General features: G+C 50.5%; 1 protein-coding gene across 4 annotated transcripts; it reads right to left on the bottom strand.

Annotated features, from left to right (window-relative positions):
- Positions 1-625: 625 nt before the first annotated feature.
- ADAP2 (ArfGAP with dual PH domains 2) lies at positions 626-25698 on the bottom strand. Of its 4 annotated transcripts, none has more exons than XR_011493702.1 (11): positions 25516-25698; positions 24417-24547; positions 22636-22727; positions 19707-19786; positions 18691-18803; positions 12064-12210; positions 8283-8366; positions 5389-5451; positions 3726-3840; positions 2804-3032; positions 626-1762 (listed from the first exon to the last, which is right to left on the bottom strand). XR_011493702.1 is itself a non-coding variant. In XM_044744526.2 (11 exons), the coding sequence occupies exons 1-11, from the start codon at positions 25607-25609 to the stop codon at positions 1728-1730; spliced, it is 1146 nt and encodes a 381-aa protein (XP_044600461.1). In that variant the 5' UTR covers positions 25610-25698; the 3' UTR covers positions 626-1727. The 4 variants fall into 4 exon arrangements, 3 of the variants coding, with proteins under 3 accessions (XP_044600461.1, XP_044600462.1, XP_044600463.1); XM_044744526.2 differs by having other exon boundaries at positions 3726-3803; XM_044744527.2 differs by having other exon boundaries at positions 3726-3800; positions 25516-25697.
- Positions 25699-27776: the final 2078 nt, after the last annotated feature.

The following is a 27776-nucleotide window of genomic DNA, read 5'->3' as shown; positions in this document are numbered from 1 at the left end:
TAACATTTCAGCCATTCAAGATTTCTTTCAGTTCCTCTTTCCCATCTTGGTGTCTTTGAACATTTTTTCCCCTCAGCCTAGACTGTTTTCCTCACCCTCTTCTCTTTGGCTAACCTTTAAACAGCTTTTAGGTCTCAACTTTAACGTCACTTTCTGGAGAGGAAGGAGGCTCCCCTCTCCCCTAGTCAGGGTAAACCCTATGGCCACACGCTCCCACAGCAGCCTGTACTTCCCCTTTCTGAACACTCACCTCATTGTCCTGCCCCGTGTAAGGGCTGCCTTCCAACAGTCTGTAATCTGTGACAGCAGGGAACACATCATCTGGTTCCTGCCTATTCCCAGGGCTTGGCACAGAGCCTGGCACCTGGAAGATGCTTAAAAATACTTCTTGCTTCCATTGAATTTCAATAGTTAGTATAACTTCCTCATATGAATGAAAAGAACCAAGGCAAAGAGGTGGAGAAGTGAATTTTCCAACAGTCTCAAGTTAGTGGCAAGGCCAGACCCAGCATGCAGGCTGGACAGCTCTGTGCCCTGGGGCCCAGCAGAGTTGTCTCCTTGGCTTGCTTCTTTCCTTCCAGAGCGTGGTGAGAATCAATGCAGACACTGTGTGTGTGTGTGTGTGTTTTTTTTTTTATTATCTAGGCTTTTATTTCTTCTAAAATGTACACAAAGATGAAAATCTCCTAGGAACATTTTTGACGCATGTGAAAAAACACTGCTTTTGAGGAGTGGAAAGTGGATGTTTTAAAAAGATTTTCTCGCACCTTTTTAATTTGGACACTTTCAAATCTATGGAAAACCTGCCTGAATAGGACAATACTCATTTACACTTTATCTTGATTTGTCAGCTGCTAACATTTTGCATTGCACAGTGGTCTTTTTTTCTCTTCCTCTCCCTGTGTGCACATGCATATATATATACACTTTCTGTCTTCCATACTTACACAGACGCTCTCTGTGCGTCCATATGTGTACACTCTCTATATACATGTACACATACAGTTATTTGCTGAACCATTTAAGAGTCAGTTGTCACTGCAGACTGAAAATTACTACATTTTACCCCTGAATGCTTCGGCACGTGTCCCCTAAGAACCAGAGCGTTCTCCCACACAACTACAGCATAATTATCACAATCATACAATGTTATTAGTTCATGTACACTCATATTCAAATTTCCCCCGTTATCTCATATGTCCTTTATAGCTGTTTTTTTAAAATCCAGGATCCAATTGAGAATCATGAATTGCATGTTGCTGTCTCTTTGGCCACCTTTAATCCAGAACAGTTTCCATGCTACTTTATCTTTCACGTTATTGACATTTTTGAAGAGTCCAGGCTGGTTGTTTTAAAGAATGTCCCCAAGGTGGGTTTGTCTTATTATGTCCTCATGGTTAGATTCAGATTAAACTTTTCTTTTCTTTTTGAGCAAGCATGCCACTTGCATGATGCTGTGGGTGCCTTTCCATCACAGCGCCCTCATTTCAGATGTCCTGGGCCTTGAGGACATGTACCAGATCCCCAGACCCTCAGGGCTGGGCAGTAGAGAGGCCCAGGGAGCCGGTTGGTAAAGGCCACAGCTTTGGTCTTGGCAGAGTTCACTGCCAGCGATGGCTGCTGACTGTGGGGCACTCCTGCTGGGCAACCGAGGCCAAGGCGAGAACTTCTCCTTCCTGCCAGGAGCTCCAGGTGGCCGGTGGCCAGCCAGCTCCTCGGCCAGTGGGTCACCTGCTGCTGCAGCCACTCTCTGTTGATGCAGCTGCAAGGGGAACAAGAAGAGGGCTGAGGGGGTGGCTGTGCCAATGCCAATTCAGAGAGAAGGGACAGCAAGGGGACAGAAGCACAATGACAGAGGGAACAAGAATAAAGAATAGACGGAAAGGGTGAGAGACAGAGGGGACACACACACCAGAGAAGGAGAGAAAAGTACCATGAGAGACACAGAAGCAGAGAGAAACAGAGACCACAGGCCCCCAGGGAGGAGAAAGCACCAGCTGATGCGCTTCACTAACAACTTCCGGGACCATTTTGGAGGCACTCTGACTTTGAGATTTTGGAAAGTGAAGAGAGTTTGTGTCTATACTGGTCAGACTCAAAGAGCATGAGTGTTTCTCCCCAGGGGTCACGTGGGGCCACCTGCTCAGTCTGTACTTTTCCCAACACAGAACTTCTCCTTGGCATCTCGGAAGCCAGGCCCCAGCCCAGCAGCTTCTTGCTCCAGCTCAGAATGTTTCCCTTTTTCTCACAGGGCTGTTGGCAGATAGGGAAGCCGCCTTGTGACATATCTGGAGTGGAGAGGAGGAGCAGGAGAGAGGCAGACAGAAGAGAGGACCAGAGCAAAGAAGGGCACTAAAAATAGCCTTCCTTCTAGGACGGGGGAGGGATGCAAAATCCCGGGAGCTGGCCAGCTGGGTGACCTTAGCTAATAATAACAGGCCACAGTTTTCTCACGAGAAAAGGGACTCAGGGGAGGAGAATGGAGGGAGAGAGAGAGCGCTCTGCCTCTGGACTGAGCAGGTAGAGAAGGGGATCTAACGGACGGTTCTGCTAGGGTGAAACTCCTCCAGAGCCCAATGGGGAAGGGCTCCCGATAGAGGAACTTAGTGTGGACAGAGAGGGCTTTCTGGCAACAAAGTGTACTGTCTGTACTTTTCTTTGGCGGGAAGAGAAGAAAATGGAAAGTGTGCAATCAGGAGCCTGACGACGTTGGCTTCAGGGCTCACAGCTGAACCCAAGTGAAGAAGCCCTCTCTGCCCTCCGCCCTCGGCCAAAAGAACCAACCCCAGGCCCTGCATCTTACTGAGGATGTTGAGGGGTGTGAAGGGGCGGGAGAGGACATCCCGGAAACTCTCCAGCCATTCCCGCTGCTCCTTCTCGCTGGGGCAGGTGAAGATGAATCTCCGCTCCGGGGTGACGATGGTGAGGCCAGCTTTCCAGCGATTCCCTCGGATGCCCTTGGGCAGGTCTTCATATACCTGGTACCCCTGCTCGTTCCTCCCGAGAAAAACCTGGCCTTGCTCAAAGGCGTCCTGAAAATAGAGGACACATGATCATCAGAGGGGCACCTGCAGCCCTGATAGCCACCAGGCTCTATTTTAGAAAGAGGTGTGGGGGTCCCTGCTGGGATTTCTGCTAGGTGGGACCCAGAATTGGAAAGGCTAAAACCATAAAAGAAATCACACACATCATCTGTTAAAATTATACTTAACATTTGTGGAAAGTTAACTATGTACCAGGAATTCAAGTGCTTTCCAGGTAGTAACTTGTATAATCTTCATGGCAACCTCTGAGGAAGGCACTGTTATTACAACTATTTTCCAGAGGAGGAAACTGAGGCACAGAGAGCTACGTACGCTGCCCGGGGCACACCACTAAAAGCGGCAGGGCTGAAACTGGAGCCTAGACAGCTGAGGTCTAGAGCCCACTCTCCTAGTCACCACACTTCACAGGCTCCTGGTTAGAAGTGAACCCTGGAGCCTGGAGGATGAGAAACAACCTGCTGAACTGCTAAAATAGGAGCATTTTGGATTTGCATAAAGGACTTCCCAAAGGGGAGGAGGGGGATGACTTCCTGCACAGGAGATGACTTAGAGACAAGGAAAGGTAGAGGGGTGCCCCTCACCAGGTTTCTCCAGCCCTGTGGCTTCCCCATTGTCCCTGACCAGCACAGACCCCGCCTCTGTCTGGGAGTGCGCTGGGGAGGGGCCAGCAGTGGCTCTTACCAGTGGGTTCTTGTAATAGAGCAGCCTCCGTTCCTGGGGATCCAGGGCGAACCACCTTTTCTTGAAAGGTTCTCTCTGCTGCAAAAGAGGGAACCTCGTACCAGGGTCGGCCAAGCTGGGGAGCACAGAGGTCAGAGGGCCAGCTTCGGCTAGGCCAAGAGAGCTGGCCAGTCCCGGCCCCCCATCAGACACCCCAGTGCTCCTCTCTGAGGCCCTGGAGCTCTGAAGGCCCTGCCCACTTCCTCACCCCTTGCCAGCTTCATGCACCCTGCTGCCTCCAGGTGCTGCTGTGCATTGGAAGAGGCACTTTGCTCCTTCTCAGACTGTGGGCAAGAAGTCTCAGAAAAAGGAAGCTAGGGAAATCAGAAGTGGCTACTGCTCAGTAATGCCAAAAGTGCTGGCCTTAGCCCGAATTCTGACCTAGGTCAGGGGAAGGAAAGCCCCTGAGCAAGAACCTCGGGGAGGGGCTGTGCCACTAGCTGGTGAAGGAAGAAAAGCAAATGTGCAACCTTTCAACTAGTTTTCCAGCTGCCTCAGGTTTTCTTTCATACAATTGCCTAACACCTTTCACTGTAGTTTTTTTTTTTTTTTTTTTTTTTTGAGGAAGATTAGCCCTGAGCTAACTACTGCCAGTCCTCCTCTTTTTTGCTGAGGAAGCCTGACCCTGAGCTAACATCTGTCCCCATCTTCCTCTACTTTATACATGGGACGCCCACCACAGCATGGTGTGCCAAGCAGTGCCATGTCCGCACCCAGGATTCGAACCAGTGAAACCCGGGCCACCAAGAAGTGGAATGTGCGAACTTAACCGCTGCACCACCGGGCCAGCCCCGTCACTGTAGTTTTAACAACCATCCTGCAACCTATTGCACCTTAAAGAAAAGAAGGCATGGCAACGCTGCTGCCTTGGGAGTTTTGTAGGGAGCTCTCTCTGCTTTTCCTTTCCTTTTCCCTTCTCCTCCCTCCCCCTCTTCCTCCCCTGACAGCCAGACTTCTGGCTTGGATGGCATCCAGGCTGGGTCTGAGATGTCCTGGGCCAGCAGGAGCTTCCCCCTAGCCCTCTGGACCCTCCATGGGAGGCCCAGAAGCAGCCAGACTTCCCTTCCTTCATAGACAAGTGGGAATGAGCAGGCCGCTGTTGGGGCAGGTTTAGCAAGGGAAGGCAGAGGCTGAGTTTGAGGGAGGGGTGTCTGCTGGGGAGGGGGTGCTCATGTGGGGCTCCCTGGCACCCAAGCATGGGTGTATAGGTGTGTTTTCTCAGACCAATTGCTAGCCCCTGTCGCACTTGCATGGCCCTGGTAAGCCCCCAGCACAGAGCACACAAGGGTTCTGGAAAATGCAAAAGCTGGGTCCTTTTCATTTTCAGCAATGCTTTCCCAGGAGTAGGGTCAGTTAGACGGAGCTAAAAGGAAAGAAGCTGATGGGATGCCGATAAAGGGGGAGGATGCCCAATGAGAGGCAGAAGTACCTGCAATGCTGGATCCCACACCCCCTAACCAGTCTCTACGTGGTCCTTCCCCCCAGGAACTCACAAACTTTGGTTTACTTCCTTTCCCTCCCTCTTCCCACTCCCTAGTTCCCCATTTTCCCACCTCCAAAATTCTGCCCTACTGCCCACTGGGACAGGGGTCACGAAAGGCCCCCAGGGAGTGGTAGGATGTACCTTTGGGCCAGTCTTTTCCATGAAGCCTTGTTTGAGGTAGTTCCTGGTGATGAGGGGCACGAGCTGGGGGAAGAGAGATGTACATTGACCCCCTGACTCACACCCCAGGGGCTCAAGGTTCCCCACTGAACTGGGCTCCCCGACAAAGAGGAAGTTTGGAATGAGGAAGGATGTTTGCTGATGGTTCACAGGGTTATATTTGGAACATGGTATGGATGCAATATTCATATTTCCACAGAGCCAGACAACAGCACCCCAGATGTCTGCAGAGCCTACCAGCACAGCTGATCTGGGTTTAAGGACTGAGTTTAAGGACCACAGTAACCCCAGGAGGTGAACATAGGCAAGACTCTGAGGAGCCCCTCCTGCTGTCAGGCGGCATATTCTGAGGTCTCCCATGGATCAGGCTCTGGGTGCCATTGTCAACCACCCTGTGAGCCGGTGGATGTTATCCTCCTCATTGTGCATATGAAGAAACCAGGCCTCAGAGAAGTGGTTGGGGATGTTCGCACAGCCACATTTCCAGTAGGATGAAGAGCTGGGATTCGCATCTAGTGCTGATGGACACTGGTGGTCCTCCGGCCACTACTCTGTGCTGCTGAAGTAGAAACATGATCAGGCCCCTGCCAAGACCTTGTCATCGGTGGGGATTCTGACACAGGGTCCCACGAGGTGATGGCAGAGTGGGCAGGGAGAGAAAGCGCTGGATTAGGATTCAGGAGACTGGGTTCTAGCTCCAGTTCTGACCTCAACCAGCCGTGTGACCGTGGTAAAACCTTATTCCTCTTGGGCCTGTTTCCCTCTGTGTAACAAGGACACTGGAATACGTGGTCTCCAGGATCCCTCCCAGCTTGCCATCCTATGCTCAGAGAAGCTTCCAGAGATTGATGCTGGCCTCCTATGCTCCAGGGGGTCAAACTGGCAAGTCTCAAGCTTCAAATGACAGCCCAGGCTTCAGAGAACAGAGGAGGTTCTCCAGAGCCTCAGGTCCCAGGGCAGAGGCAAAGGGGAAGTGAGGTCTGGGGAGCAGGAATGGGAAGTCTGAAAGGGGGAAAATTGTGAGCCAAAAACAAAAACATAAACTACACCACTCCCCTTTCCCTGAAATACATTCTGTAGGCTTTAATTCCTTCATGCAGAGAAAAGACAGAGTCCCTAACAGCTCCATCATCTGAACTTGAGCCAGGGCAGGGCTCGTCTAGGCCTAGGGAAACAAATGGAGGGAGAAGGACAATCACGTGGATGGAGTTCTATTTACTGTACCTTAGATGCCTTGGCTCACTCAAGTCTCTCAATAGCCCTGGAAGGGAGGTATTGTCCCCATGGTGACAGATGAGTAAACTGAGGCTCAGAGAGGTAAGGTGACTTGCCCTAGGTAACACATCAGCTTCTCTGATTTCAGAGTCCATGCATTTCTTATTACAGGACCACAAGCCCACCAGGACTCCCTGGGTTTCTGGCACCTGGATCCCAAACTTGAGCCAGGCCTGGGTGATTGCCCAGAACCTCACACCATCCACAGACATGGGGGAGGGAAGACAGGGAGAGGAGCGGGCAGGGAGGAGACCAGGGGTGGCTGAGGGGTAACAATGGTGGATGAGAGAGGCAAGAGGACATTGAGGACGTTGGCCAAAGACCAATTTCCTCCACAGGGGTCAGCAAAGTTGGAGAGCTAGCCCAATAAATAAGGCCCAGTGTCTGCACTTTGTCCTCCTGTCCTCTCCAGTCAGCACTCCCAAGGCCCACCCATGGGAGAGTCCAGTCATCAGTTCTGGGTGCTGACTCTGCAGACCAGGAGGGCCCTGACCCAGGCCTGGCTGGAACTGCTCCCAGAGAACTGCCATCTCAGTGATCCCTGGGCCTGGAGTGGACCCCCATTCCAGATACTTTGCTCCCTGCAGACCTTGGAATTAGGGAACATTTAGGCTTTCAAGGGGGGTCTACCATCTGGAATAACAAAGTCCCAGGATTAACACGGTACCTTCACCTCGATCACTTACAAAATCTTCTTAAGGCAAGGTTTAAAACAGGAACCGGAGCATAGCACCTCTGAGATGGAAGGGACCCTGAAGATGACCCAGACCAACCGTCATCTTAACAGATGTGGAAACAGATGCTCAGAGAAGTGACGTGACCTGCAGTGGTCACACAGCAAGTTAGTGACAGAGCATCCACAAGAGCCTAGGCCTCCTGGCTCAAGACAGCATCCTCTGGCCCACCCCAGCCAAGCCTGAAAGATGTAGATGGATGCCCCAGATGTCTGAGGACAATCAAAATGAAGTTCTCGGGCCCAACAGTACCTTGGCCACAAAGGCAGACGGTTCCGTTAGAACTATAATGGGGAAGATCCTACTGCCTTCTAAGACCAGAACATGAAAGGGCAAAAGGGGGGATGTTAGAGTGGGAAGAGCCCCTTTGGTTGTTCACTTTGGTTATCCCTGGGGCTCAGTTCCTCACCAGTAAAATGGGGAGAATACCCCCACCTAACCACCTGCTACAAGGGATCACTAGATACAAGGAATGAAAAGATAGCACGCGCTCAAGAGCACTCTGTCAGCAATATGTCAGGGACCGTTCATACATTTTAGTGGGAGAAGAGGTCAGAAAGAGATGCCCAAATTCTGAGCCCTTTGACACTGTGGATGGTGGCTGTGCATTCTGAAGGGGAGAGACTGACCTGCTTTCTGGAGGCCGCCTTGCCCTGTGTGAGGCCAAAATCCCCCAGCCTCCGGGAGAAAGCTTTTGGTTCCCTCTGAAATACCCAACTCCAAGTCTCAAGGTCTTGCCTGCAAACAAACCGAATCTGGCCTCTGAGTGTCTTCGAGGTCAGCAGATAAGGAGAAGAGGAGGTGGCAGAGAGAAGACTTGGAAGTTGGGGTCCACGTTTGGCTCACCTCAGACTCTGGGAGTTCAGGAAAGGCCGTTTTTAGGTATTGCAGACGGGCTGCACGGAGGGCATTGAACCAGTCCACTATCTCCTGCAGAGAAAACGCAAAGGACAAATGGACAGCCAATGAGACGGCATCAGGGGAGCTGCGTCTGGTGGCAGGAAGCTAGCTGGATCTTCAGGTTTGGGCACGTGCATTCAGCGCATGCACACACCCCCAGTTGCACTCAGGGGCCTGTGGGCTGATCACAGGCATCTGGGAGGACAATGCTAGAACCCAGGGGGGCTCACCTGATCAAGTGGGAAGCCAATGACAGGAGCTCCCCAGAGCCATGAGAAAGGACCAGAGCGAACCTCACGGGAGTTATGCAGTGGCCTAGAACAGTGCTTCCACTTTCCAACGTGTGTACGAATCACCTCAGGATCTCGTCAAAATGCAGATTTGGGTTCAGTGGGCTTGGGGTGGGGCCTGAGGTTCTGAATTTCTAACAAGCCTTCAGTGATGTGATGCTGGTCAGTGCGACACACTTTGAGGGGCAAAGGTCCTGAGTCGTCAAAGACCCGCTTTCAGGTGGGGCAGGCACAGCTGGGGATGCTCCTCAGTGGGGATGCTCACCACCTGCAGTGCAACTTAGGCTACAGCTGGCTTGGACGTTCTGCTGTCACGCTGGGAGAGTACATCTCTCGGCAGTGTGGGCCATCATCTCTCACCCGGTGAACCGCTCATCTGGCTGGCTCTGCCTCTGCTCTGCTGCTCTCCAGTGGGTCCTCCCCCTGACAGCCAGCATGATTTTCTAATTGCAAAACTAACTGAGTCTACCTTAGAGTCCTCTCCACTTCCCTCAGGAAGAAAGTCTAAGTTCTTTAGGATAACTTACTTTGCCCTCTGAGCTCCTTCCATACCAAACCATTTGCAACTCCCCCAGTACATGCTGTTCTCTCTTCCTGGAACACTCTGCCTCACCCACCTCTCTCCCCTCACCCCCCCACACCTTTTACCTTAGAACATTCTACTCATCCTGAAGGACAGCTTAGATGTTGTAATAGATTTTGCTCAGCCCAAACCCTGCTTCGAGGAGAACTTCCCCACCCATTCTCACCCACCCACAATCGCAGCGACATTTGCTGCTATGATCCCACCCCTTCTTGGCCACAGCAGCTGGGCCAGGGCCGGACTAATGCAGAGGCTGGACCGAGATTGTCAGATTCTTCATCTTAGGAATTTGGAAGTGAGAGGCTGAAAGACGTGTTCAAATAGCTGCGGTGCTGGACTGTGATGTAAGACGGTGATTGAGAAATTCATTCGAATATGGTTTCAGAAGAATGAAGTCATTACCTTTTATCTCTCATAGGTCAAGCATGCAGGCCTAGCATTGTGGAGTTCTGAGCTCTCCTGTCCTGGGAGTTAAGAACCTTCTTGGGTCTTAGGCTAAGGGAATGGGGTCATCCCAGGAAAGATTCACCTAGCCCTTCACTTTGGAAGGTCTCTCCAGTCACAAACTGGTGACCCTGGGGCCAGTTCCAACTTGCATACGTGTTTGTCTGGCTCCTGAAGGTCTGTTTGTTTCGATCCTCTATACAGGTCTTCCTGTTTGCCACAGCCGTATAGCTATCCACTTCACTTTTAAATTACCTACCTGTCTCCTGCAGGCATGAGTTTGCGGCCCCCTAGTTATGTCCATCTAATGGAGAAGCTGGCCAGACCCAGGCTGTCAAATGCTCCACCACTGGGCAAGTGGGAGAGGGCCAGGTCAGAGACCTTGGGAACCTCAGCAAAAGTCCTCGTGGCAGCGATCAGCATGGAAGGGTGGCCACCAGCATCCAGCCAATCTGGACTCAGGGCAACAGCAGAGAGCCCACTATGGACTAAGGATCAGGGTTCTCCTCCATGTCTGCCAGCCTGCACAAGTCCCAAGTTTCTGGTAAAGCCAAGGAAGGGAGCTGAGAAAGGTGATAGATACTAGATTTCTTGCCAATTTGGGAAATGGGGTCCTTGAATTTAGAACAACAAAGAAGTGTGACATAACTTGCACCCTTGGTGTTACACAACGTGTTCCTGTCAGAAAGAAGAGTGTACACTCTCTCACACACATACACACCCCAGTTCCTGCTTCTAATCTCTTAGGAGGCCCGCCATACTTCTTGCCATTGAAACACGTACCCCTGTATCCTTCCCATTCACGGCCCCTTTAAGCCAGTCTGAGTGTTGTCCTTTTCAGCAGACTCACACAATTCTTCAATAGAAACTCCTCTGGAAAGCCTTTTTACCATCTCCCGCCCTCCAAGACTAGGCCACTTACATGTCTCCTGTGTGTCCCCAGCACGCCCTCCACTCCATCACATGGCATCATCAGCGCCTATTTCCCCACCTGTCTCCCTCTCTAGACTGTGAGATCCTTGAGGCCCTCATGGCTCTGCCCCCTTCACTACCACACTCCCTAACGCCTACACAGTGCTTTGCACATTGCAGGAGCTCAGTAAGATTCATTGAATGAGTGAATTCACGAATGAATAAATGATACAGATGTGAATTTGCTCGAGATTTTGTCTTTTATATCTGCTACAATCATGAGCAAATAACAACAGTAGTGACTGATGTTGGCAATGCACTTCGCCAAAATGAAGAGCTTTCATGTTCGTGGTTCGTGGTCACTCGACCCTCAAACCCCCACTGGGAGGTGGGTGTTATGATCCATAAGCAAGCAGACTTAGGAGGGGAAGGGACCTGCCCCAATGACACGGCAGAAGCAGGGCCCCAGCTTCTGACTCTAAACCCCTGCTCTTCAGACCACAACACCAGGAATTCTGCCCAGACTATGGGGTAAGCATCAAGCCTGCTGGGAGGTGATCCATGGTCAGGATCCAGGGCTAGGGCGCCTTGGGAAGATCTGGTCCCTGTAGCTGGTTCCTGGCTCCTGCTGCCATGGGTTCTTGCTCCAGCAGAGGCACATGGGGTGGTAAAATGAGAGCAGGGCTCAGGAACCATCGGCTGTGTGCCTCTGAGCAAGTTGCTTAACATGTCCATACCTCAGTAACATGGAGAGAAAACATTTCCAGAGTTCTGAGGATTAAGAAATGATGTATAGTGATCACCAAGAACAGTGTCCGGCACAGAATTAACAGTTGCTCACAAAATGTCAATTCCCACCTTTACCCCTCCCTACCTCCTTTTAGCATCTCTGTCCCTTGCCCAGTCATACGACCCTGTTCATTCTGACCCAGCTTACTCTGCTGGACCTGGACTATATTGACCCGCTCTTCGGAGCAGGATGGAGCTGATTTCCTGAGTCTTTCAGTAGTGCTTCTCAAACTTTAATGTGCAGAAGGATCACCTGGGGGTCCTATTAAAATGCGGTTTCTAACTCAGTGAGTCCAGGGTTGGACGTGAGACTCTAGTTCTAACAAGCTCCCAGGCGATGCTCATGCTCTTGGCGTGGGACCACACGTTGAGAGGCAAGGCCTTGGAGCGCGCTGCTGCCTGATCTTCTAGCCATTCCTCTTCCCACATTCAGAATCTCTGGCAGTACCTGGATTTGCCATCCCTGGGCATAGACTCTTCTGCTAACTGACTCCTGCATGGCTCTGCACTGTCCAGATGCACCCATGGGACCAGCCAGGTTCCTCTGCCTGGTCTCGCTCTGCCTAACTCTTACCTCTGTCTCAGACCAGAAAGTGACAATTAATTAAGGCAAATAGCAGCAGCAAATCTCAAAAGTCTGCTGCACTCGGGAGCCAGGTCTGCCGAGTCTGGGGGCGCTGAGCTGGTGTGACAAGGCCAGTCATCTTACCTTCCCACTCTCGTGATACACAAACAGGTTCCTGATGTGACCCTCTCTGCTGTAGGTGATCTGCAGCCCGTGGGGGTTCCCTATCTTCTCTGTCTGGAAGGTGGCATTCAAGTCCTTGATGCTGATGACAGCTTTGGGGCCTTTACCCTGAAAGAGAGGAAGCGGACACTCAAGATGCTGAGTCAGCAGGGTGACATCTCATCACTTTCGCCAATGAGCCTTAATGCCCTAACGCCAACAGACAACCAATCTGTAACTTGGGATAGGATTTTAACATCCTGTTCTACTGTCAAGATGCACAGACAGTCTCCCGCTCTCCTGTCTGCAGCCATCCCACCATTCCTACTTAATCCGATTGGCCTCTCTGAGCTGGAAGGGGCCTTGGAAAGACCTTAACTGAGGACTTTTCAAACATCTTAGTCATAGAACTTTTTCTGGAGCAAATCATCTACGGGAGCAAAACAAATAAAATAGATAAAACAAACAGATAAAAGCAGGTGTGGGGGTCTCGGAGCACCACTCCCACACTCACCTCTCTGTTCTCAGAGTTCTGAAACACGGTTTGAGCACTAATTGATGCTAAGAAGGGAAGGAAAAAGAAGGGCTTCCCTTCAAAACCAAAAAGAAGGAAAAATGATAAAAACACTCTAGACTGGTGGTAGCCGTTCACCGTATGTGGCTATTAAAATTAAAATTAAATAAAATTGAAACTTCAGTTCCTTAGTCACACTTAGCCCCACGTCAAGTGTTCAGCAGCCTGTGGCTGGTGGCTAGGATGTGGGACAGGCACAGATGTAGAAGGTTCCCATCACTGAGGCAACTTCTACTACACAGTCTTCTCTAGAGAGAAATCTGGTTAAGTTTATTAAAACGTTGAGCGTTTTGCTTTGACCCACAATTGTGCATCTAAGACTCTATCCCAAGGAAGTAATTGCATTACTACGTAAACATGTACATCAAAAGATGTTTGTCACTGTGCTGCTTATAATAGTAACAAAAAGAAGAAGAAGAAGTTATTTAAAGGTCTGTCAGGGACAAGGGGTTAAATAAATAAATCATGGTACAACAACACAATGAAATGCCACAGGAATTCTCTTTGCTAGGAAAGATTCACCCTGAGCTAACATCTGTTGCCAATCTTCCTCTCTCTTTTTTTTCCTCCCCTCCCCAAAGCCCCAGTATATAGTTGTATTTTCTAGTTGTAAGTCCTTCTAGTTCTTCTGTGTGAGCCACCACCACAGCATGGCTACTGACAGATGAGTGGGGTGGATCCACGCCCAGGAACGGAACCCAGGCTGCTGAGTGGAGCACGCAGAACTTTAACCACTGGGCCATCAGGGCTGGCTCTAGAATTTTTTAAAGAATAATTTAGATCAATATTACTAATATGAAAAAATGTCCATGATATCTACGAATGAGAAATACCAAGTCCCAGAAAAGGATGTATAGTAGGAACCTACTAATACAAAAATTATACACACATACACACAAAAATGTGTGTACATTATATATATACACACATATGTGTATATATATATATATTATATCTATGTTCGAACATGCATAAAAAGTATAGACAGATTTATACCAACACCCTTAACAATGGTTTTCTCAAAAGATTACTGGAAGATTTTCATTTTAAAATACTTACTATGAGAAATACTAAAAATATTAAAAAGTACATCTAACTTTGTTAATATTGTTCCGAACTTTTTTTTTTTTTGAGGAAGATTAGCCCTGAGCTAACTATCGCCAGTCCTCCTCTTTTGTGCTGAGGAAGCCTGGCCCTGAGCTAACATCCATGCCCATCTTCCTCTACTTTATATGTGGAACACCTACCACAGCATGGCGTGCCAAGTGGTACCATGTCCGCACCTGGGATCCAAACTAGCGAACCCTGGGCCACCAAGAAGCGCAATATGCGAACTTAACTGCTGCGCCACCAGGCTGGCCCCTGTTCCAAACTTTTTAAATAAAGAAATATGACATTACTAATAAAGCCAAAATCCCTTTAACTACTATTCAGCCTGTCCCCTTCTCCTCCTCCACTCCCCATAGGCAATCACTCTCATGAGTTTGATGTTTATCCTTCTAGTTAAGTCTTTATACTTTTACACACACATATACATATCTATGAACAGTATATGGTATTGTTATATGTGGCTTCAATTTACATAAATGGTGTCATATTATATGGATCATTCCATATCTTGCTTTTGTCACTTGACATTATATTTTTTAGTTCTATCCATGTTGAGATATACCCGTCTAGTTTGGTCTTATAAATGACTACACCAAAAGTTACCCATCTGTTTTCCTGCTGATAGACATTGAGACGGTTTCTGATTTTTGCTCCAGTCAGCTGGTGTCCCTGGTATACATACGTGAGAATTTCTCTAGGTCACGGTCTATGCTTAGCAATGGAATTGCTAGATCATAAGTGTCTATCTCTTCAACTTACTGTAAACTGCCAAATTATTTTGCCGAATGGCTCTCCACAGTGGTTGCACTAATATTTATCTCCATCAATAACACAGAAGAGGGGCCAGCCCCGTGGCCAGGTGGTTAAGTTCACACACTCTGCTTCAGCAGACTGGGGTTCGCCAGTTCCGATCCTGGGCGCGGACCTAACACTGCTCATCAAGCCATGCTTTGGCAGCACCCCACACAGAAGAACTAGAATGACCTATAACTAGGATATACAACTACGTACTGGGGCTTTGGGGAGGAAAAAAACAAAAAGAGGAAGATTGGCAACAGATGTTAGCTCAGGGCCAATCTTTCTCACCAAAAAGCATACTAAGAAACAACAAAAAAAAGGGAATTCACGGTCTTTGTAAATGAGTATTACATGATTGGCCATAGTTCAAAAAACAACACACACACACAGAAGAGTTCCGCTTTCCCCATACCCTCACCAACACTTGACCCTGCCAGTTTTTCACATTTTTGCTAATGTGATGAGTTTGAAATTGGATATTGTGTGTGTGTTTTTTTTTTTGAGGAAGATTAGCCCTGAGCTAACTGCTGCCAGTCCTCCTCTTTTTGCTGAGGAAGACTGGCCCTGAGCTAACATCTGTGCCCATCACCCGGGATCCGAACTGGGGAACCCCAGGCTGTCATAGCCCAACGTGCGAACTTAACTGCTGCACCATGGGGCCAGCCCTGAAATTGGATATTGTTAATTTTCATTTAATCAACTTTATTGAGGCATAATTTATAAACAATAAATGGTACTCATTTTAAGAATGCAGTATGGGGCCGGCCAGGTTGCACAGTGGTTAAGTGCACACGGTCCGCTTTGGCGGCCCGGGGTTCGCTGGTTCAGATCCTAGGTGCGGACATGGCACTGCTTGGCAAGCCATGCTGTGGTAGGCATCCCACATATAAAGTAGAGGAAGATGGGCATGGATGTTAGCTCAGAGCCAGCCTTCCTCAGCAAAAAGAGGAAGACTGGCAGCAGGTAGCTCAGGGCTAATCTTCCTCAAAAAAAAAAAAAAAAGAATACAGTCATTTTTCACAAGCATATATACCCATGTACCACCACCACAATCAACATATAGAACATCACTATCACCCCAAAACAGTTCCCTCCTGCCCTTTTGCAGTCAATCCCCACCCCACCCCAACCCCGGACAATCACTGACCTGCTTTCTACTGGTATAGAGTAGTTGTGCCTGTTACAAAATTTCATATAAACGGAATTATATAGTACACAGTTTTGTATAAGGCTTCTTTTGCTCAGAAAAATATTTTTCAGATTGATCCACATTGTAGCATTTATTAATAGTTTGTTCCTTTTTCTTGCTGAGTAATATTCCATTCTATGGACATACTACAATTTGTTTATTCATCCAGTTGTGGATAAGAAATTGATGTTTTAAGCCAGTAAGTGTTAGGATGGTTTGTCACTCAGCAACAAATCACTAAAATAGTCAGTTATTGGACATCTTTTCTCATCTACCCACACTCCCTGCATAGGTGAACCCAGCCAGTCCCATTGCTAAACCAGTCTACATGCTGCCAACTCCAGCTCCAAACTCTCCCTAAACCTCCAGACTCACATTTCCAACTCCCTTCTCATTCTCCACTTGGGTGACTAGTAAGCACCTCAAATAAAAAAGACTCTTTCTTCTTTTTTGAGGACGATTAGCCCTGAGCTAACATCTGCCGCCAATTCTTCTCTTTTTGCTGAGGAAGATTGGCCCTGAACTAACATTCGTGCCCATCTTCCTCTATTTTATATGTGGGACGCCTGCCACAGCATGGCTTGATAAGCGGTGTGTAGATCCATGCCCAGGATACGAACCAGTGAACCCTGGGCTGTGAAAGCAAAGTGTACCAACTTGACCAGGCTGGCCCCAAAAAGGACTCGTGATCACCCCATTAGAGAGCTAAGTCTTTGCCATCTCAGCCAACGGCAAATCTATCCTAGTTGACTGGGACAAAAATCTGGGAATCATCCTTGATTCCTCTTACTTTCACACCCCATGTCCAATCCTTCAGTAAATCCCATTGGCTCTATTTTCAAAATATATGCAGAATCTAACCACTTCTCATCACCTCCTTCACCACCATCCTGGTCTAATCCATTATTCCTTACCTCACTATTGCAGTGGCTTCCTAACTAGTTTCTCTACTTCCGCTCCTGCCTCCTCCCTGCCCCACCCTCACCCCAGCAGCAGCCAGAGTGTTCCTTTAAACAAGTTTAAGTCAAATTATATCACTTCTCTGCCCAAAACCCTCCTGTGGCTTCCCATCTCAGAATAATCCAAAGCCTAAATTTTTTGTAAATCATGTATCCAATAAGGGACTTGAATCCAGAATATACAAAGAACTATTACAACTCAATAATAAAAAGACAAATAACCTAATTAAAATATGGGGAAAGGATCTGAATAGACATTTCTATAAAGAACGGCCAATAAGTACATGAGAAAATGCTCAACATCGCTAGCCATCAAGGAAAGGCAAATAAAAATCCCAATGAGATTACCTCACACCCACTAAGATGGTTATAACCAAAGAGACAGATAATAACAAGTGTTGGTGAAGATGTGGAGAAACTGGAATCTTTATACATTGCTGGTGGGAATATAAAATGGTGCCGCCACTTTGGAAAACTAGGAATTTCTCAAAAGATCAAACATAGAGTTATCATATGACCCAGCAATTCTACTACAAGGAAAATGGAAATATATGTCAACATGAAAACTTGTACACAAATGTTCATAGCAGCATTATTCATACTAGCCAAAAAGTGGAAAGGATCCAAATGTCAATCAACTGATGAATGAATAAATGAAATGGGGTATATCCACACGGTGGAATATTTCTTGGCAATAAAAAGAAATGAAATACTGATACATGCTACAACTTGAACGAACCTTAAAAACATAATGCTAAATGAGTGTTACAAAAGATTGCATATTGTATGATTCCATTTATATGGAATGTCCAGAATAGGCAAATCTATAGAGACAGAAAGTAGATTAGAGGTTGCCTAGGGCATGGGGGTGGAGCGGAGTGGAGGATTACAGTTAGTGGGTGTGGGGAGTCTTTTTGGGGTTATGAAAATGTTCTAAAGTTGATTGTGGTGAAAGTTGCACAACTCGGAATATACTAAAAGCCATTAATTGTATACTTTAAATGGGTGAATTTTATGGAATGTGAATTTATATCTTAATAAAGTTGTTTAAAAAAAAAATCCCATCTTACAATGGCCTACAAGATCCTCACCCAGGCGAGTTCATCTCCCTCCATCCTTTTCTTTGCTCACTCGGCACCAATCACTTTGGCCTCCTTGATGCTCTACAGGCCCACCAAACCCACTCCCAGCTCAGGCCAGGGCTATGGCTTCTGGTTGAGCAGTTTGTGCACTGAACAAAAAGCCCTTGAGGGTGCATGTGGGAACTGCGATCCAGTTGTCCAGCCTGGGAGGCAGGGGCTGTGCCCTCTCCGAGCAGTCATCTCTGCTAATGAGCACACAGGTCTGTGCTAGCCATGACCATGCTCAGGCTTCTGCACACACTGTTCCCTCTACTTCTCCTACTCTTCCCCCACATATCTGCACAACTCACTCACACTTATTCAGTCCTCTGCTCAAATGGCATCAGAGAGGCCTCCCCTGACCACCCCGTGGTAGCTCCCCCTACTCCCATCATTCTGTAAACCTTCACCCTCTTTTATTTTACTTCCTAGAACTTATTGACACCTGATATATCATTTATTGATGCATGTTTGGGGTCCCACCTGTCTTCTTCCACTGGAATGAAAACTCCATTAGAACAGGAGCTTCGTTTAGCTCACTGCCCAGAATAATGTCTAGGATATAGTAGGTGCTCAATAAATATTTCTTAAACATGAATAAATTAAGTAAAATCAAGCGATCATCAAAGGCACAATCACAGACCAGTCTAGGCCCATTCTAGGCGAACAGAAGGTGTGTTTTTTAGAGGACTGGACTGACTGAGTCACCAGGGGAAAGTGGCAGGGTGCGCTGCCTAGCTCTCAGTGGCCGAGACCACCCGCAAGACAAGGCACCAGGGATTAAAATGCGGACCTCGTTTTAATGAGGGGTGAGAGCCAGTGCTCAGGGAGGGGACGTCTCACGGGTCTGGCTCTTACCTCTTCTTTAGTGTAGTACTTCAGGAGGCCTTCCCTTGCCAGGAGGACAAACCTCCTTCTCAGGAACTGCGCGTTGTCCCTTCCCCGCTTCCACAGGAACCCTTCTCGGTTACCTTAGCCGCCAAGGACGAGAAAGAGTGAACACGTGTGGCCTCAAGATGAACAAGCAGCTCCTGAAGCTCGTAGGGGCTCAGGGGTGGAATGCAGCCTCCACGTGCCGCTAAAATGTCTCGAAGCAAACTTAGCTATTTCAGGGGCAGGACGCGGGGGTCCTGTCTGGGGCCAAATTTGCAAGGTCTTATGATTTCAGTTGGGCTCGCCTCGACATCCTTCCTTGGCTGTTTCACGGGAAGACACAGTAAACCCTTAAGGAGGCTAAGGACTGAAAACTGGACTGATTCTGACAGAGGTCCACACTGTCCTGCTCAACCTCACGTTGACATGGGCCTAATGAAACTCTCCATTGTGCGGGAACAACGAGTGACCTGTATGCGCCCGCTGGTGGGAGAACGGTGCCTGCTCCTGGTAGCTAGGACCGGCTGCCTTTGGTCCTCAAGGAGTGGTTTTGTACACTTTGCTGTCTGGGTCAGTGTCAGCTTGGACTCCGAGCCGCTGGGCAGAAACTGCGCAAAGCGGAAAACGGAGGCTGAAATGCAGCCCATGCAGCTTACCAGCCTGGTGCCACACCAGGGGCTACACCAGCCAGGGGCAGGGGTGCCTTCTTCTCATTGGTCTGCTGGGGACTGAGTCTTCCTGCAATTCACACTAAGAGTCTATACACATTTGAGGCCTTGCAGGGACCTGAGATAAATACGCCTCCTGGCCACGCAGACCGTAAAACCCCGCCAGCTGATGTGTCACTGTTTCAAAGGGAGAGGAACTCACACCCTGGCCTCTGTGGCCAGAGCGAGGGCAGCAAGAATCTCTTGGTTGGACCTTGTGCCTAATACTCAGGCATCTTGTTTTCTAGAACTCATTAGAACATAGACCTCAAAAGGGGATGAAAATAACTTTACCTGGCGGTGAGATCGTCTTCCCATCAGCCATGAATTCCTGTCTCTCGTACTTAGCTCGAATCCACTGCTCCTTTAAGACCCTAAACAGAGAGAACCTGTGGTCAGCTGTATCCGATGCAGCCTCTTCCCACAGTAACTTTCCGACCCCATAGCCGAGGGTGGGAATGTCACAGCAGCTGCCTCACTGCCTGCTCCGCTGACCAAGGGTTCTCAGCCTCGCTACTATTAACATTTGGGGCTGGATCATTCCTTGCTGTGGGGGGCTGTCCTGTGCTCCGTAGGATGTTTAGCAGCATCTCTGGCCTCTACCCCGTAGATGCCAGTAGGACCCCCTCCCCAGTTGTGACACCCAAAAATGTCTTCAGACATTGCCAGTGTCTCCTGGGAGGAAACATTTCCCCCAAAGGGCTACATGAAAACCACTGGGCTATTCCAACCCCAGCCTCAGCCCTCTAGTCAACAGGAGAGTTACTGGCTCCCCTGGACCACCCACACTGCCTCCTCCCACTGCATGCTCGTGAGCTGAAGCCAGAAGAGCCCACGAGCCTCTCCCTGTGGCCCGTTCATGAAATCTGGGCATGCTACACTGCACAGAGCAGTAGTCTTGGGATTCGACCACCTGGGACCTGGTCCCACTCTATTGTTTACCCACTGTGTGACCAAGGGCAAGTTACTTAACTCCTCTGAATTTGGAGACTATGCCAATATTATACCTACCTACCCCTTAGGGTTGTTAAGAGGTTTAAACGTACATAAAGTACATACCACGCTCAGCACATAGCAGATTTAATGTTAGCCAAATCAGATACTGTCATCCATGACCCCTGCAGAAAAACCATGCAGCTAAGAGTGGACTTATTTCAACTGTGTGGTTCCCTCTCGCCTTTTCCAGGTAAAGGTTCCAAGGTTTATGAGCTCACCCCACAGCCACAGGGAATGACCAAGAGCTGGGTGCCTGGCCCAAACCGGCCAACCAGAGCTCTGCCCGGGGCTGTGTGGACCAAAAGGAGGGAAAGTGAGAGAGCAATGGATTGGAAGCCCTCTCTGGGGCAAGCTGGGAGCTGGAGCCGGGGACCTGGAAGCGGCTTTGCTCCCACTGCATGAAGGAGGCTGGCTGAGAGAAAGAGGTGGGAAGGAGAGCCAGAGAGAGGGTGAGAGACCCGACAGTGTTTGAGGCCCTGGCTTGTCTTTGCTGAGGTCTGAGCCCCAGAACCCATAAAATCACCTTGTTCCCCAGCTGGTTTAAACTAGGTTTCTGTCACTTACAATCAAGAGTCCTACCTAATGTACAGCTCTCACCCCAGCACACTGAGGAGAGCCCCCAAGCCCACTGTGGAGTCCTGAGCCACAGGATCAGAGCTGGGAGAAGAAATGGAAACTGAGGCCCCAATCCTGGCCCTGGAGGTGGGGAATTTAGAGGACTTTTAGAATTGGGGGGGAGGGGGCAATTAGTATTCAGCTAAAAGGGGTTAATGGGCAGGGCTGCTGTTGGAGTCATGACAACAGCATCTGTGTAGTGCCGGCAGAAAGCCTAGCACATAGTGGGTGCTCACCAAGTGGCTGCTCCCTTCCCCTAGGAGCAAAGGGCTGAGTGGCAGCAGGAAGGCAAGATGAGCCAGGCCCCCTGAAGTGTGGCAGATCCATCTGCTGGGCCAGGGACCAGGCAGCATTCCGAAGCTGACACTGAGAAATGGATTAAAACTAGCTTGTTGGGTGATGTTTTCCATAATTTCCATAAATTATCTCATTTAATCTCGCCAACCATACTATAAAGTATGCATCATTACCCACATTTCAGAGGTGAGGATGCCATGAATCAGAGAGGTTTGGTAACTTGTCCGCCTTCTCATAGCTAGATAGTGGTAGAGTCAGGAGACAATACTGGGGTCTTCTGAGTTGAAAGCTATGACCCCCCTGCTGTTACACATGGCATCAGCAGCCCCCCTGGGTTGTTTAAATACTAAGAAATTTCAGGACACTAGGTACAGTTGTATAGTTTGTGCGTTGTCCAAAAGCATTCCTCAAGGCTAGAGGGCAGCCGTGGCTGAAACGCAGCCTGCTTCCTGCAAGCCCTGCCCCCAGGAGGTTGTGTCTGCCCAGAGGGACACCTTCTCCCCCTCTACACAAGGCGTGTCCAGCAGCCCTGGTGGTGAGGCTGAGGCCCTGGGAGGGGGGCCCAGGCTCGGGCAGTCAGTCCTGCAGAGGTCTGGGGTCACAAGGGACCAGTGTCACACTGACCCCTCACCTCCAGGAAATTCCAACCCTCCTGCTGCTTCACAGCACCCCCGTCCCCACCCAGCCATTGTATTGGATTTTGCCAATGCCATGGGGCAGTCATCCAGGCCCTGGTGTCAGACGGGCTGGTCCCAGCTGTGCCTCTATAAGCCTCAGGTTTTCCATCTATATCCTGGGGTTAATGGTAGTATTTATCTCGTAAGGTTGTTGAGAGAATTAAACAAATTAATTAGCACAGAGGCTGGTACACAGGAAAAGCTCAATAGATATTAGTAGCTACTATTATTTTTATGCTTATTATTTAGGGGCCTGGGGTCCAGGCAGCTGCTCTGGAGCTGCCTGAGCTCAGATGGGACAGTCCTGGGCACAACACTCTGTAGGAAGTAGCTGAAATATGTTTGTTCTACTAAAACACCAGTGTTTCTCTCCTCCATCAAGTTAGCCACCACCTGTAGGCTATAAGCACAGCAGAGGCAAAGGGGCAGGTCATAGAGAAAATGTCCCATTTCACAGCTGTGGAAACTGAGGAAAATAAAGGCAGAGAGGGGCTTAAACCAGGTTTATGTGCTCTCCAGGACAGCACCAAGTGCCCTCCCAGGCGCACCTGCTGATCAGGTCCATAGAAGAGACCACCACAAAGGCAGCGGAGAAGGGGGAAGGGTGGGGCCGGGGGACTAGGAAATCACCCACTCACAGGCAGTCGTTGGCCTGGGGGATATAGTAGAAAGCAGGGACTCTGGCTTCGTACTTGGCCTTCACACGGAGGTTCCCGTTGTGGGTCATAAACTGCAAGACAACAGCAACTTGGGGTAAGTTTAGAACTTGAAAAAATGTGAAATGAAACCACAGTCTACCCAGAAAGCCACTGTTCTCACTGGCTCCTAGACTGAGTCAGGAGACACTCCTACAGGAGTTTGACACGTCCCACTGGGCTTGGTCATCCACGCTTCTGGGAAGCCCCAGTCTGGAACAATGAGGAGCTATAGTAACCATGCCTCGCACAGGCAGAGCACTTTCTAGTTCTCACACATCAGCTCATTTGATCCCCTCAACCATTTTAATATTACTGTCCCCATGTCAGAGATGAGGAAACTGAGACTCAGAGAGGTGAGGTGACTTACCCTAGGTGACACAGCTAGTAAGTGAGAGCTGGGATTTGAACTCAGACCTGTCTAACTTCAAAGCTCATGTTCTTTCTCCTATCCCCTCCACAGATGGCTCGGACCCCCAGCAACAGTCCCTGCAAGACTGCAGGAGATACACGTAGCTGGAGGATGGAAGAAGTCAGTGCTGGCCCCACAGAGCACATAGGTCAGGATGATCACTGGGGCCCTCTGACACCCAAGCAACCCAGAGGCAGATGTGCCAAGAGTGGTCCTGGCCAACAGTCAGCCCTCAGTAACAGCAGTGGCATATCTGGGGCGAGGGCACAGGTGGGAAGAAACATCAGCTTTTTAATCCACACCCCTTGGGCAGAATGAATTCTATCCTCCCCTCCCCTGGGGACCACTGGGCTGTGTCATAGGATCTGCGTGTTGCTTTGGATCTCAACAGAGCAGGGGTCACATCCCAGCTGTGCCATTTATTTACTGAGTGACCTTTGGGCAATACTCAACCCCCTGAACTTCAGGGATCACACCTGCAAAAATGAAGAAAATACAACAGGGGAGTTAAAAGGCACAAAGGAACCACCTTCAGGCCTACGTGCTGGTTTATGAGTTTCCTGTCTTTCTCCTGCACTAGAATGTGAGCTCCATGTGGGCAGAGACTTTATCTTGCTCACTGCTCTCTCCTAATACCCAGCACATGGTAGGCCTACAGTAACTATGTGTTGAAGGAGTAAGTAAAGCATCTAGCCCAGCGGTCTTGGCACAGTGCTGGCCACTCTGGGCACTCAGTAAACATCAGCCTGCTTCCCTAACAGTCCTCACAATCCTAAGCCAACCAGCACAGCTCAGAACTGCCTGCTCTCTGAAGGTTTTCTGGCCAAAACGGTATTATCATCCAGGCTGAAGGAGTCCTCTATCTGTATAAGTCAGGAGAGCAAAATGGTCCCCTTCCTGGCTAGGGGGCCAAAGAAGGACTACAGACCATGAATCAGGATGCTTCTGTTCCACTCCAGGACTTCAGCTAGTGAGAACAGCAGCTGTTAACTGACTACTTACTCTGTTAGCACTGAGCCTCCATTTAGCCCTCACAGCAGCCCTGTGAAGGGGCAGTGGTAGCCCTATAGTGCAGATGTGGAAACTGAGGGCCCACAGCCAGGGTTATGTAACAACCCAGGGCCTCACAGCTTGTCAATGAGAAGTTGATGGAGCTGGAAGTTGAACTCAGGGCCTCTGTCTAAGCTGCAACTCTAGTAGGCTGTGTTTTCACTCTCTAGTTATTGCCTGTCTCTGGGCCTCAGTTTCTCCCCCGCAGAATGGGAGCACCCCGCCCACCACCTCCCCGCCAGCCCTGGTGCCCTCTTGCTACCTCCACAATGCTGTCGTCCCAGAAGTCAAGTCTCACGGATTTAACTCTGCTGATGTCTGGGAAGTTGCGGTGGACGCCGGAGCAGTTCAGACAGATGAAGATGCCCAGCTTGTAAGAGGCCCAGTCGGGATCTGCGGGGCGAGAGGGCAGGAGGGGAGCCGGGTGGAGAGCAGGGCGACGAAGCCAGGGCTAGACTGGGGGCGCTGGGAGAGGCAGGGCTCGGCAGTTAGGGTTCCTGGGGCGGTGTCCAGCTCTGCCCATGCCGGGAACCCTTTCTCTCTTAGTCTCCCCACTTTGGGTGAGCTAAGATACCAGCATGGAAACTTCTGGTCAGCCCACCGGCCATGGCGCGGCGGCGACCAGGATGAAGATCTTGAAAGGAGCCCCGGGGATGGGGGCCAGCGACCAGGATGAAGATCTTGAAAGGAGCCCCGGGGATGGGGGCCAGAGGCTGAGGCGGGCGCGATGTGGAAGTGACAGGTCTCCGGGGAACCGAGAGGAGAGCGCAGGGGGAGGGACCGGCACCGAGGCGCCCGGCTGGGGAGCTGCAGGTGGGGAAGTCTGAGTCAGGGCCCCCCCCCCTCCCCCGACCCCGGCGTCCTCAGGGTCGGAGCAGGGACGCGGGAGGACCCTGGGGAGGTGCGAGTGGGGAGGGAGGGGGCACTGGATGGTCAGGGAGCCCGGGCCCGAGATCCGGGATATTTGGGTCCGACGGTGTGGGAAGTGGCTGGCTCCGGAGTGAAGACGCCAGGGACCGAGGTCCGGGAGGGTAGGGTGTCTGGAGGCGGAGGTGAGCAGGATGGTCAGGGAACCTGGGTCCGGGATCTAGTGGCTCGGTCCAAGGATATGGAAATATCCGTGCCGGGGTCCAGAGTGGGGAGGACAGGGGGCCTGAGTTCGGGTGGGGGCGACATCGGATGAGGACAGGGCGGTCGGGGGCCTGGATCGGAGATTCAGAGTCTGGGTGGGCGGGGGCCTCGATCCGAAGGGGTGCTAAGGGTCATGCCCGGGTCCGGCGGGGGCCCCGGACGCGAACCGGTGTGGAAGGAGGGGAGGGGTCCGGCTCCGGTGCGGGCTGCCCGCGCCGCCGCGCCCTTACCCGCCGCCCCGCAGTCGGCGCACTGCGCGTTGCCGGTGCCCGCCGCCTGCAGCAGCTCCAGCAGCCGCTTCTTGTTGCGCTCGCGGTCGCCCATGGCCGCCCATGGCCCGTGCGCTCGCCCAGCAGGTGGAGAGGACCGAGGCGCGCGCCTCCCGACCGCCGCGCCGCCGCCAGCCCCGCCCCGGCCCGCCCCTCCCGGCCGCACCGCCCTCCCTCGGCGCGTGCGGTCCGCCCCCAGCCCCGCGGGCTCAGCAGGGAGGGACCCGAGCGCCGCGCTTGGAGACCGTCGCACCGACCCGGGATCAATCCTGACCTGCCACTTGCTAGCTAAGTGACTATGGACAACCTCGTCAACCTCTCTGGGAGTCAGTAAAAGCAGAATAAGGGCCTATGTCTGCGTCTCAGGGCTCCTGGGAAAATTAAACAGGATCTAACTTCTGTTAAAGCGTCCTACTGATGCAGAGCTTACCTCTACCTAGAGACTTAGAGACATTCAAATGCCACCTCTTCAGGAAGCCCTCCTTGACACCCAGCCTCGAGTCATCTCTTCAGTTCTGGTCTTCCAACACCGTTACAGGATCCGTCCATCCCTTCAGCCCTAAGCACTTTCTATCTACCTTGCATCACAGTTATCTGTATATTTATGTTACTCCCAACCCCTCAACACACACGTGCCCACACTAGATAGTTTGATGTCGGTGGTTTAATTTCCGCATCCCACATAGCTCCCAGGAGCAGCACCTGCACGTTGTAGAAGTCCAACAGATAGCGGCATGTTCACCAGGAAGTGTGACTTCTTTTCTTTTTTTTTTCTTTTCTTTTCTCTTTGAGGAAGATTACTCTGAGCTAACTAGTGCCAATCCACCTGTTTTTGCTGAGGAAGCCTGGCCCTGAGCTAACATCCGTGCCCATCTTCCTCTACTTTATATGTGGGACGCCTGCCACAGCATGGCTTGACAAGTTGTGCCATGTCCGCACCTGGGATCCGAACAGGCGAATCCTGGGCCACCGAAGCGGAACCTGCGCACTTAACCACTGCGCCACCAGGCCGGCCTGAAAGTGTGGTTTCACCACATGGACACTGCGGGCTCTTTTATCTGTGAAGTTCCATCACTGTGAGATGTGGGCAGGGCCTCAATGGTCCTGAATCTGGGCATTTCATGAGTCCTGGTCCCCCTCCCCTATCCCTGTCCTTCCTTGACACCTTCCTCAGGGACCCACAGGCTCCTAGTAAGGTACACACTTGCCATTCCCCTCTGGAGGTAAACACCCAGCTGTTATGTGCACATGGCTTAATGCATATGGATGTTAGGTTTCTATCCTGGTGGATCGCAGCTGATGTTCCAGCTGACCTGCCTGCATCCTCAGTTCAGCACACACGTGCACATGTGAACACACAGGGCAGCTTCCGATAATGGAATGGATCCAAGAATCCAGCCTTTGAATCTTGGCTCCATCACTGACTGGCTGTGTGGCCCTGGGCAAGTTCCTTCACTTCTCTGAAGCTTGGACTCCTCCTCTGTAAAATGTGGGTCTTGAGAGCCACCTAATAGGGCCACTGAGATGTGCTAGTACATGGCACACAAAGCCCTCAAAACATGGTGGCTCCCTTGCTTCCTTTGCCCCTCTGGTCAGCTCGTGGGATCATCGTTTGGAATGCTGTGTGTCATTTCCCATCTTCCCCAGGCTGGGGGAGGTCAAGCCTCCAGCCTGCTGGGAAGAGGATATTACCGAGAATAACCAGCCAGGAGGGTCTGGACAGTGGGGGGTGAGGGCTAGCCCAGGAGCAGCTCCAGAGGAACCAGTGAGAGAAGCCCAGCAGGGGTCAGAGGGCATGGGGCTGTTTACCAAACAGGCTGAAAGATGATTCATTTCCTCTGCTTTGGATGAAAAAAAGGACAGAAATAAATCTCCCAGGAGAAAGATGGGAAAGGCAACTAAGGTATGAAGGCAAGGCGAAGGGGGAGGTAGGGGGACTAAGAGGGGACAGGCCAAGGACATCATTTCTCCACTGCCCAGTGCCTTCCCCAGTCTGTGCACCTTTATCCCACTGAGCCGCTCTCCTCTGGCACTTGAGTCTCACCATCCCCTCCCTGGGGGTCCCACAAAAGCCAACCCAAGGGAAAGTACGGCACCTGCTGCACGGTGAGGAGCCAGAGACGGAGAGATTACTTTGTTTCCCCTCCTCTCATCCTTATTTCTGGAGGTTTCCATTTAATCTCCAGTAATTCCAAGCCTTAAGGTGGAATTTCAGGCATCTT

This window comes from Equus asinus, chromosome 13, assembly GCF_041296235.1.
Source record: "Equus asinus isolate D_3611 breed Donkey chromosome 13, EquAss-T2T_v2, whole genome shotgun sequence".
NCBI lineage: Eukaryota > Metazoa > Chordata > Mammalia > Perissodactyla > Equidae > Equus > Equus asinus.
Note: the sequence above shows the minus strand (reverse complement) of the source record. Positions and strands in the feature narration are given on the sequence as shown.

Excerpts from the sequence above, each read along its gene's own strand:
- ADAP2 (XM_044744526.2), bottom strand. The coding sequence starts at position 25,609 with ATGGGCGACCGCGAGCGCAACAAGAAGCGGCTGCTGGAGCTGCTGCAG. Across the intron at positions 19,787-22,635 it reads CCCCAGGCCAACGACTGCCT|GGTCTTAAAGGAGCAGTGGA; the intron begins GTGAGTGGGTGA and ends CTCTCTGTTTAG. Across the intron at positions 3,033-3,725 it reads TCTATTACAAGAACCCACTG|GACGCCTTTGAGCAAGGCCA; the intron begins GTAAGAGCCACT and ends CTCTATTTTCAG.